At 39.3% G+C, this 12,419-nt stretch overlaps 1 protein-coding gene across 2 annotated transcripts in view; it reads right to left on the reverse strand.

The window, feature by feature from the left end:
* Positions 1 to 358: 358 nt before the first annotated feature.
* The window catches only part of HSD17B12 (hydroxysteroid 17-beta dehydrogenase 12), an 88,912-nt gene continuing 76,851 nt past the window's right edge, over positions 359 to 12,419 (reverse strand). For both annotated transcript variants that reach the window (XM_040602120.1, XM_040602121.1), the window contains exons 9-11: positions 9,048 to 9,113; positions 2,245 to 2,394; positions 359 to 2,049 (exon numbers count right to left, since the gene is read on the reverse strand). In XM_040602120.1, the coding sequence (XP_040458054.1) occupies positions 1,945 to 2,049; positions 2,245 to 2,394; positions 9,048 to 9,113 (321 nt within the window). In that variant the 3' untranslated portion in view covers positions 359 to 1,944. The remainder of the gene's footprint in view (positions 2,050 to 2,244; positions 2,395 to 9,047; positions 9,114 to 12,419) is intronic.

Genomic DNA, 12,419 nt, shown 5'->3' on the forward strand with positions numbered 1-12,419 from the left:
CGAGGCAGCACCGAGGGACCACAGCCGAACCCCTGCCGCGGCGGCACCGGGTACCACACCATCCCCGCAGGCATCGCCTCCACAGCACCTTCAGCAGCTAGAAAATCGTTATTTGGAAATAACTGTTTCTTATTAATAGCTTAATTAATAGTTCTTCTAATGAAGTTTATTATGTGTTCCAGTGATTTTAAATATCAGCACCGTAAAATAGATAACAGCCAGGAAAACAATAAAAGCTTTGGTTTGGGCACATAAAAGTACAGTAATTATCACTGCATTATCATAAACGATAAAGGACAAGCAGACATCTAAATGTACAGGCAAATATTTTTCAGGGAAAAAACAACACAATACAGAGTCAGAGTAGATTCTATTTTATTTGTTTTACAAAGTCAAAACCATACAGATTTAGTCCAATGCTTCCACATCAGATCCAGAGCAAACCAAGTCTTGTGCTCTTACAGAACTAATACCACTGACTTCACCATCCCTGTTCCAAAAAATTAAGAAAACTATGGGATAGGATCTGCGTCTCAGATTTGATCAGCACCATTGCATCGGTATTCAGGTTTTTTCAATGTACAGAAATGTTAGCCCCAAAATCATACCTCAGCACAACATACTTTACTTCAAAATCAGAGCTTGAAATTGTTCTTTGAAGGACAGAATAAACCTCCACTCCTCAGTCTCAGGAAGTCACCACGGAAAACTGTGGTAGCTGCTTGCAGTTTGATTTGCCATATAAATTTCAATATATTTTATGTTTATAAGAAGGATTATTAGAGACTTTAAAGAGTAGGTAAATACAAACAACAGCAGTACAGATTTCTCATATATTCTGATCCCTGTCTCCTGGAGCTGAAGAACTTCAGCCTCACTGGAGCACTCAGTTTTGGAATAGAACCATGAAACAAATGAGCTAATTTAAACACCATTAAGAGTGTTCTGCATTTAAAGAAGTTTACTCATTCTCATTTTTAAAGCTGTCTCAAATATTCAGGATTCACATTTCAAAGGGCCTCACCAAAAAGACAGACTGATACATACTTCAAAAATAATTTAACTGTCATTGCTAACAAGGAGAGTAACTAATTTCAAGCTCTGCATTTAAAGTACCCATAATCTTTTACATAGCAGCTAGCATGTAATACAAAGCTTTTGACATTTATCTACATTGTGTTATCACCACCTATTACAAAGAGCAGGCACTGAAATTTTAAAAATGTTATTACAAATCGTAAAGATTACATATTACTGAAAAGTTAGAATCCATATTCAAGAACCAAGAATTTAAATACTTTTTGAAATGTTATTTTATGTATATATTTATAGATGAGCTATTACACTTATTTGGGGTTTTGGCCCATTTCCCTCAAGTTCATAACAAAAATCACCCTGGACCATGTAAGCAGACAAATGCTCACAAGCTGGCTGACAATGCAGAATCCCTGCAACTACCCAAAACCTGAGCTGGGAAAAAAGTTACACTGTCAGTAGTGCTAGGTTACCTTTTTAAATAAACTCTCCCTTCCCACTCCTGCCCACCTGTCCAGAAATATGTGAAAACTACTACTTTTCTGCCCTTCACCCACGTGCACAATACATAGATGTGATTGACGCTGTATGACCAAGTTGTTCCTCAACAGCACAATGTCTGATCAAGTCCATGTAAGTATTTCTTAAAGCACAGTGCAATTTTAGTCCAAAGCACGTCCCCCTTCATAAATCTATAAACAAATAAAGCCTATTTTAAAGTCAATATTAAGAAGTCAACATTAAGAAGTCAACAGTCCCGTTTCACCTGTATCCTCAAAACAGGACTGTTTCACTTGTTAGAAAGTACACCTACGATTGAAGATGTTCAAAACATTAGGTCTACTTGGTGCTGCACCACGGGTATGGAACCTGCAGCAGTCTCAGGCTTCTGAGATCGTTACCTCCAACTTACTTCTCCTTCATTTTTTTCAAGTAACGAGCCCGTATTTGTTTGTTTGTTTTCATGAGTAAATTAATGACAGCAGGCGTAGGTAGAAGAGAGAAGATCCATCCCTAAATAAAAAAAAAGGTAAGTCTTAGCTTTTTATAGCCTGTACTAAGTGAAATCTAACAGTTATCAGCGCACACAAATATTACCAAGTTATAATTAGAAGAACAAAAAGAATTAATATGCAAAATTATTCTTTACTCTTCTTCCATAATAAACGCAAAGGACATTCCAGATCCTTGTTTTCCAAGATGACTTACCATGAGTGCATGGGGTAGGCACCCGTTGGTCCGCGACTGCAGGCCTACCGTGCCTAAGGCAGCTCTGACATATGTTTCAGGACTGGGCTTACTGAAGGTCGGCTTGCGGATTTTGGACATTTTCGTTGCCACATAATATGGTAGAACACTCTGCATGTAGGAAAGATCATGTTAAGCAGAGAATGCTTTCAGATTAACTTACATACCCATCAAGGAACTAATATAATTGGAAATTAGATAACCTGTATACTGAATTCTAGCTTAAGCTAAGCCTTCTTTCCAGTTCTAAGATCACAATGTACAATATCTAAAACGTGTTTAATCTGGTATCTTGCGGGACATGTTTAGAAGGATAGGTTCAGTGGTCCACTGACAGTCAGCATCAGCAGCTGAGGCCCTACAAGTATATGGTTGAAAAGCCTTTCTTACAGTTTGCCTTGTAAGTACAAAATTCCATTCCAGTTATTTAACAGAAAATGCTATAGTGTCTCTTTTCTGTAGTAACCCCCCAACGTTTGCTTGGGAGGGAGGTGCAGAACCCAAGACAGGGATTTTATGCTTAAGTAACAGCTCCACACTTTGGCACCTTTACAAAGGGAAACATGGAGGTGGGAAGAAGAAGGAGAAAAGGGAACACCAGGAGGCTTGGAACATGGAGCTTGTACTGCACTGGAGGGCTCAGAGGATGGAGGAGATACCGGTACCACAGTGGAAGACCTCAAGCACAGAAAGAAGGATCAAGAAACACAGCACAGTTAATAAGCTTTTATAGCAATGTTTGGAAGAAACAGAAAAAGTGACAGGGGGTCACAGAACTACCTGGCCCTGACATAATGGAAAAGCAAGAGGAAGCAGCATGTGTATACTGCTGACAGGGGGACACTGGTACCACAACAGCATGTCAGTGGTGGGGCAAGATAGACCTGGGGGATCCAAAATCACGTTCCACCTATCCCTAGCTCATGCTGCTGGCAAAGGGAAGGGAAATGCATGTATACTCTTGCACTAGGAAGCAACCCTCTCGCCTCATAGTCATGATTTTGGCATTGCTTTTAACTTGTCCTCAATCTAGACCTCTAAAAAGGTCATCAAAAAAGCCCTGGTCTATAGCCACTTAATCAGATATTAAACATAACAGACCTCACAAGCTCAGAAAAGCTGGAACCTTACCAACACTTTGACAAGGACCTCCTAAGACTACCTGTGGCTGCACTAGTGATTCAATACAGTCACTACTGCCCATCACAGCAGTGAGCACTACGGTTCACATACCTTTACAGCAGATATCTGAGAAGTGTGCATCCACTTCTGCTACAGTCATGGATCTCAAAATGAGAATACCATCTTGAAACTGCGTAATATTTGGGCAAGTTGCAGTTTGGAAACCCCTGCTTCCCCACGTTAGTGTCTTAAAGAACAATGACCACAGGTTTGACCTCAGAAACATTTACTATCACACTCTCAGAAGCATAGCACAGGGGGGAAATGACCACTTGAATTCTCACTGACTATTCATCCATGCCATAGTGTGCACGCTTCAACAGGAATTTGACCACCACAAACAGGATTGGTATGTCTGCTCATTCCTTCACCCTAGAACATTAAAGACGTGCACTTCTCTATGTATAGGACTTTCAATAATATACCATGAGTCTACTTTAAAATGGAGAGGAAAAACATGGAGACTTGAACTTCAGAAGTCTAAGCAGTTACTGTTACCTTTGAAGTTGTCAAAAAGTTACAAATGCTTGGATAAGAAAACCACTCATTCTGTTACCATAACAGCATAGGTACCTAGTTTCAGCTCCAGAATATGAGCCTCATCCATTCTTCAGATTACATTTCTAAACGGAATCTCCAGTTTGGTGTTTTTTAAAAAAGAAAGCAATTCTAAGCTTAAAATTTGGTGGTGAATAAGATATGCAACATCCCCACACAGAGTGGCATTATAGTTATAGTTGTGATTTACTTTCTGTCTTCCTCTGTTAAAAACAGACTTCATAAGTGAACTGCACTACCCAGTTAAGCCACTGGATAGCATGAAGGGGCAAACAATTGTGCATGAGGATACTTGGAAAAAGCAAGCAGACAGTAGCACTACTGGTTAGCTATTGATCCACAGACTTCAAGTCACGTAGAACAGGATTACACTCTAACATTTTTTTTTTCCTCCCAGATGCGCTGCAGAAAACAGACAGGTATTTAATTTCAGAGGCATTAGATTTACCATCTTCCTATTTTAACAATTATGAAGAGACCTGTTGAATCCATTAGTTTCCCCCCCTTCTTCCTTCCCAGTTCAGCATTTTGCATTCAGGCAGATACAACCCACGCTACCTGGGGAAGTAACTGCATAGAAAATTCCTTTTCTTTATGCAGGGAAAGCCTAGCGTGCTCTCCAATTTCAAGACGAGCCTTAGAAGTAGCTTATGTCAATACAATGTCTCTTGCTTGCTTAAAACATTTTCTGCTGCTTATAGCTCTGATGCTTATTAAAATTGGCTGGCACTCAGAATTGGGGTCTTGAATGTTGTATGAATGGAAGAAGTCAAGATCTCTAGTCCTAAACAGAAGCCTCTACTAATTATGCTACAGTCACGTAAAAATAAGCCCCAAAAAAACAGAATAGCTTATTTACAGAATTTTATCACCTATTTTACCTTACTTTTTAATAAGACCAGAACTCTTGGGTGTCGCTAAAGAAGTTTCTTTCCGTATCTTTGTGGGCAAAAGGAGGGTGGGGGACAAAGAGGACATGGAGGAACTGCAACAACCAAAGCTGACCTGTACAGAAAGCTAAAAAGCTTTGGAGGAAGGAAGACAACGTCATTAGCCATTAGTTTGGTGACAGCACACTTTGCTGAATACCTGGACAGAGAGCTGGGCTTGTTCAGTGTGGTGAGAAGGAGGCTGGTGGTGACTCAATACCAGCCCAACATTTCAAGGGCAGTTGTGAAGATGATAGCCAAACTCTTCCTGGTAGTGCCACGCAGAATAACAAGAGGCAAAACTGTCAATTTTGGCTGTGGAGTGCCAGACTGGACACTAGGGAGCAAGCCTTTTGTTAGGAGAGCAGTACAACACTCAAACCAGACTGTCCAGAGAGGCCGTGGCGCTCCTGCCCTTGAAGGTTTTCAAGATTTGCTTGGATAAAGCCATGACTAGCCCATGACCTAGTGTGAGCAGCAGTCACACTAACTCCCAGGCAATCCCACTGCTAGGAGAGTAGGAGGTTAAGACTAGAAAACTTTCTAGAAATCCCTTTAGATGAACACTTCCTTGGTTTTGTGATCTGTTATTTTATATAGTGGATACGGCAGAAGAAAACAGGTAGTGAGATGTTTTGACTGTTACACTTTTGCTACACATAGTAATGAAGTATAGAGGGAAAATGCCAATAACTGAAGTTTACAAAAACTGAGTAAAAGGGGTAAAAAACCAAGCAATATTTTTAGACGTATTCAAAAAGCGAAAGTTTCAGAAGAGTCTGCAGAAACCTTTCAGGGAGAGATTTTTCCAGTAGTGTCTTGAGGGGAGTCCTTATCTTCCTCATTCCTTTTCTTTCTGCCTATCTCTTTCTCTTCATGTAAACATACAGAATTTTCACTTACGCTATTACTGTGCTGCTTCCGTAAAATTAAGTAGGCCTGTCAGCCAAAAAGAGTGTATTTTTCATCTAAAGATGGCTACACTGCAGTAAAAGCACTATATACTATCAAAACAGCTTCCACAAAGACAACAATCCACTTGAGCAAAGCAGATATACTTTAGGCTCCTCAGAAACTGGCAAAATCCCCCCTGCACTTTGTTTCTGCTTTTCATACAATGGTACTCTGCAGGTATGGGCATGGTAAAAGTTAAATCTTAAATGGTGATCTAAGCTGAAAGAGCGAGTCTGGAATTAAAAGCACTACACTTCTGAAGGTCACAGATATGAACTTCAAAGAATCTAAGGGAGGTGCAGTCTTCCTCAAGGCTTGAGGGAGGTAGGTCAGCTAGTCTTCACAGGAAGGTACTTGTAATATTCATTAGTGGTTTATAGTGACTTAAGATGGAACAAGACGACAAGGACATGGACTGCAATAAAATTAGCATAACAAATTGAAGCTGTGACAGCTATTGGTCATCAGGTCCACATAACTCAGAATGGCAATTCACTGTCTACATTTAGGGGCAAAAAAGCAGTGCTGTCAGGAATTCAGCACTCTCAGCCAACACGGGAGGTACAAAAAGACAGCTTACCACAACCTGTGAAGTTTTGTATGGGAAAACGTAACCGTTGATACAGAAAGCCAGATTTAATTCTTTATTTATGTTAAAAATGTAAGACACACAAAACTTTTTTCCTATCTTTTCCATACCCAAATGCTAGAAATTCTTTCCCATACTATGTATATTCACACTGTGTTTAATGCCTTCAGCCAAGCATGAGTTACTGAGTTATTTACCTTTCGGTCTCAATAGGTACTCCATAGTCTTAACTGAACAGTACCTGCTCCTTCTTTGTTCGTCTCTTAAACTGACAGAATACTATCTAAACAAAATTTGGGGAGGAGGAAACAAATGCACATAAGACCAACACATCTCAAAGATGTAACACTTATCTCTCCTGCAAGCACCTGTCTCTAAATACTCTCAACACTGAGGTAACCATCAGCAGCTCTACCTGAGAAAACACAACAAAACAGAGAAAGAGCTTAGACATCGTACTGCAACACGCAAAAAGAAAATCACACCCAGCTCTACTGCCAGTGAAGCAGCCTGTGCCTCGCAGTTTGTAGGTTGGTTTGAGCAGGGGAGAAATCCTACCAGAAGACTTCATATTATTGATGTAGACAAGAGAAATAGCCTTACCGGTTTCTTCAGTCTCATTTGGAGACTGTGACCACAGACTACAAGAGGGCCACGCTGCATGTAGATGAAACTGATCAGAAAAACAGCTGTCTGATAATGAAGCTAAATCTGCAATACAATCTGAAACACACTAAGGAGACAGAAGCAATACAGAAGAGTGAAAGTGAAAAGAAAGCTGTAAGGAACTTGGCAGTATGGTAAAAATTGACCCGTTGCAGGACCATTTGAGGCTGAAGCCAGGGAAAGATTTGGAAAGCCCTGTGAGAAGAGAAAGTGACAAGGAGACATAAAAACACTAAACACTGCTGCAGCTTCAACCACTTCAAGAACTGAGAGCGCACACAAACCACCCTGTACACTGAACCTGTTGCACTTGCTCAGAGTGCTCCCTTTTCATGCATCCTGCGTTGCTGCCGTTGGTTTAGCTGACAGTACACCCAGGCTGCTAGGGCACAGCATCAAGCACTCTGAGGAGAAAGCATGCTTTGGGAGCACCACAGCAAGTTAGAAATCTGTTACCAGTGTAAAACTAACATCACCTAGTCTATCCTCAAGGTCTACAGCAGCAGTTAGAATGCTTTCACGAACCACCTTTGCTAGGTTTCTCTCCACTGCCAAGAGAGCCCAAAATAAACAACATCCCTTAAGATGTTAAGTATAAGGTTTAAATCTAGTTTAAACGAGGTTCCCATTAAAGGGTCAATGACTACATGGGAATAGCTCACACAGCAATTGTCTCTTTTTCTTAGCACAATCTTCTCAGGAACTGGGACAGGACATCGTAATAAACATCTGGGACTAAACATCTGGACACAAAACTGCAGGACATTTCCTGGTGATAAGTTCTTGTTTTTTAAGTATACTTAAAGAGGTAAAAAAAAATGTAGCACATCAAAAAGGTAACATAGTCTTAAGTTGTTAAGAACTTCTCTATGGTTTTAGCCATTAACAAAAGTTGTGCTCTCATGTTTAGCGATTACACAAAAAAGGCAGGCAACTTTGTGCCATGCTCCTCATAGGGCGCTTGGAGTTCAGGTGGTTTTGAGAGCCACCATACAGAACAGGGGAATGCCAGGTGTGGACATAGGCTAATCCTGTTTGGAAGAAGGTCCCTAAGTGAATTTAAAAAAAAATAAACCACTGCCTTCACAGTACAGATAGGATCTTACACCACCTTTATCAAACCGATTATGGCTCTGGAGAGTTAGCAGGTACAACAACAAGTGAAAAATTCAGTGTTTGTAGCTTGAAGTTCCAGCTTTGGCCATGTTTTGGAAGCAAACACTAAGAGTATGTGAGAAGTGATATTAAAGCAAAATCCAATAAAGCTGTGAGAGATTGGCTTGGTTTGCTTTTATGTCCCATCAAAAAAATAACCATATAACAATAAATCATAGAATGTAAACAAATGAGGGGAAAAAAAGTCAAGACTCATTAGTAATGTGGAAGCCTGGTACTAAGAAAATTAAATCAGGCCATTACATACAAAGGGTCTTTGGGGCTTTTGTTTGTTCTTGCTACTATGCTTACACTAGCAGTTGATTCAGTGACACTGCAGGGAATGCAACTATTCTAGTCTTCTGAGCAGTTACCCATTGAATGTCTGTACAAATGCCCTCCAAAAAAAGTGTGTTTCAGTAGATGAAGTTGTATAAAGATGTATTCTACTGAGTTGCACATGATTTTACAGAACATTTAAGTATAAAATGTTTAATTACCACCGTCAGCTAAAAGAACCAAAACCACCCACAAAACCAAGCTATGTTTTTGTTGCTTCAAGACACACTGTTTCAGAGTAACTTAAGAAAGCTGCTAATGGGATCAAAGGAAATCCTTATCCTTAATCTGTGTCACATATTCATGAATAGAGAATATGCTGATTCCCTTTTGTTACCAAGACACCAATGTTGCTGTGGTAACCACAGTTACATGAAACAAACTCTACTCACCTGCACAATGATGCCCTTGCTCTTATATTCTGCATGGAGGCCTTGGGAGAAGTAATCCACAAAAGCCTAGAGAGAAAAGAAGGGAAACACACAGCAAGCCACACATTAAAATGGAAACTGTAGTTTGTAGGGTTTTGTAAGCATATTGGAATTACTATTTAAAGTTCCTATTTGCAAAGTGAAAAACCTTAGGTTTTTGAAGAAACTTTGCATATTAGAGCAACGCCATCTGAATAGAAACCCTATGCTTACAAAGTATTTTTACAGAAGTGAGGCTCAATCTAAAAAAATAAAATCCTTTTGCATTTAGAAGGAATAGGAACTAGATTGGTTACACAAAGCCTAGTTAATAAAGGAAAATAAGACTTTGTATGTTCACTACTTATCTCCTTAGATGCTGGTTTGGGTTTTTTGGTTTGGTTTAGGGTTTTTTTAAGGAGTGATTTAAGTAGGGTTTCTCTTGTGTGTGGTTTTTAAAATACAGTGCTTAAATACTTTGTCTTCTGCCTTTACACTTTTGAGAAGTGCTACCCTATGGTGATACTTCTTCCTATTCCTGAAGTCCACCTCCACAGATTCTGTTCCAAACTTCTTGAAGTTTTAGAAATTGCAAGACCAAGTTTAAAGAAAGAAGCAAAAGGGCTTAAAAGGTGGATGCTATTATCTGCCTTCAAGATGCCCTCACATCTGATACAGCTGCCTCCACAACCATGCCAAGGAAGTGTTGTCCTAATAACCCAAGGCTACTCAGCAGTTCAAACCAGCACAGATTCCCCTTCCCCGAGCTCTTCTAAACCACTTTTCCACTCTTCCCTCCTGCAGTTCAGTGAGACAAAATATCAGGTTCTGCTATGGTTTCTTGTTTTAGTGAAACAGTACAGCTATGTAGGATGAATGGAGTACCTTCAGCTGAAGGAATTAAAACTCTTATCCATGCTTGAAGCTAAAATGAATACTAAATTAATTCAAGTATTTACGAAGCATTGCTTCTGACCAGTTTCAAAAACAGCAAAGCTGTAGTATTGCACCTGCAATACAGTCTTCCTTTGGTCACCATGTCACCAGTGGATTCACACAAGTCCTAACTGAAAGTAGCACTTCAGGTTTACAATGCCCATTGTTTTTCCTACCAAGGTCATCCCACTGAACTCAGCCTATACAAGAAGCAACAGAAACACTGCTGGGCTATTTCTCTACATACACAAGATAGGAAAGGAAAAATGAGATTTTGCTGCATAGCAGATAGGTCTTTTTATTCTTCAAGTTGCATGTACAAGGTAGGAGGCTCATTTAAAAAAAAAAAAAAACTTCTGTCCAGCTGTTCTTTCCTTTCCCCCAAGCATAAGTTCTTAATGAAATTCAGTACTCAACATGAACAAGACTCTGAAAGTCTGGTCTAGCAGAAATGATTCAAGTGAGCTAGCCATCTTATTGCAACAATAAGGCACTTGCATAGACAAGCAAGTAGTTCAGTATAGTCCCTGAACACATTTGCCAGATGCATGTGTGATAACTGCACAGAGTATATCATAACCTATTGAAAACAAATAAAAAACCTATATTGTGTTAATCAAAGTGCTGTGATCATTCAAATCTCTAACTATTTCTACATGACAAGAGTCCCAAAATCAGTTACTGCTCCATATCGGAGAAACAGTATAAAGACTGTCATCCCTACTAGTTGCAAAAGGGTTGCAATAAAGAGAATGTTCATTTTATATGAAAAGAAAAAGCAACTTCCAGTATCCAAGTAAGCTTTAGAGGTTTTCTTCTTGAAGAACTGTATTTCAAGACAAGTTGGGTTTTCTATCTTCAGATGCTCACGCTCCCCAACAATCTTTAACTTAAAACCATCTTAAGAACACTCTAAGTAAACATCTTCTGAATAAGCAGATAAGCATTGCATGCAAGAAAATTTATTTTCCTTGTATATCCCATAACAAACCCAAATACGAAAGACATGGGGAAGAAAAAAGATACTGTATTTCACTTCTCATTAGTATTAATGCAAATAGATAGGTAAACATGTCAAAAAAAATAGGGCTATGATTTCTTTGTAAGTTTCTCATTTCATTGTAAACTAGGCAATTCTCCACAGGAAGGTTAAAGAGTTGAACTGAGTCTATTCCTGATAATTAGCCAAAGCCATTTACTTAAGACTTGAAGGATACTATGCTTTAAGCCCCCTCTATATAGATGAGGAAAAAACCCTAGAAACTGCAGATACAGTCTTTCTATAGCTGTATTAGGAGAGTCACTTTCATGCTTACTAATCTTGCTGTGGTAGAAGATAAGCAGTGCTGATAATTGGCAGATTACTTAACCTGCAATTGAGTTGGGTTTTTTGGGGTTTGTTTTTGGTTTTTTTTTTGGGGGGGGGGAAGAAATATTTGAGATTCTCGTTGAAAAAGACTAACCAAAGAAGTGTAAGGCATATTATCACTAAAATCAGAAGCTCATTCATTCCATAAAGCTGAAGGCACTGCCACAATGGAAGTGACCTTTTATATTAAAACAAAGAACTGTTCTCTCAGGAAACAGCTATTTCAAGAGCAAATTTTGCCAGCTAAAACTAACTCAGGCTTTCCTGATTTCTAAACCTCACTATCCCCTCCTTTAGTATGAATAAAGTAGTGTGCATCAATTCCTTCCTAGAAATACGAAGACATTACTGAGAGTCTAGAGAAAACAAGTCTGTTCTGACATGAATGACACTATTGAAGGCCTCTTCACCCAGTCAAGGTTCTGCTTCAACTCCTAAATCCTTGAACTCTTTAAGGTAATTACCAGGTGTACCTGAAAAAGCTGTGGTGCCATACTGCTTTAATACCACTGGAAATGTCTCTTGGATTTGGTTTTATCACGTACACTTCAGTTCCATACTGCATACCCGTATTCTGTCTTTAAGGCATTAACTGGAGATCTTATAGGGGAACGTTTTAGAAACCCCTATAAGTATCTCTGGAAAAAAATAAGACCAGCTGCAGCAAGACAAAACTGTCACTGGGACAGAAACAGAAACCAGAGCAGATAAATCTAAAATGAAATGTAGATCTAGAGTAGTAACTTATAAACTGGTAAAATAAACCAGCCTATATGTGGAAGACAACTGGAAATTTCAGTAAAAGGAGGAGTGTCTGACTAAGTGGGGGGTTTGTTGATGAACTAAAAGGAGCATGACAGAAACAAGGAGAAGTAACAGAGGAGAAACACAAAACCTAAACTAGGAAAAGACTAGCAAAAAACACAAAGTAGCAGTAAAGGATCCTACAGGCACACTAGTTTCAGGAGGAATTTTGGAGAAATGGGGGTCTGATGAATCATGGAGAAAACTAGAGATAAAGGGCAGAAAAACATTAAGGTATTCAACAC

Source organism: Falco naumanni, chromosome 7 (genome assembly GCF_017639655.2).
Source record: "Falco naumanni isolate bFalNau1 chromosome 7, bFalNau1.pat, whole genome shotgun sequence".
NCBI classification, from domain to species: Eukaryota; Metazoa; Chordata; class Aves; order Falconiformes; family Falconidae; genus Falco; species Falco naumanni.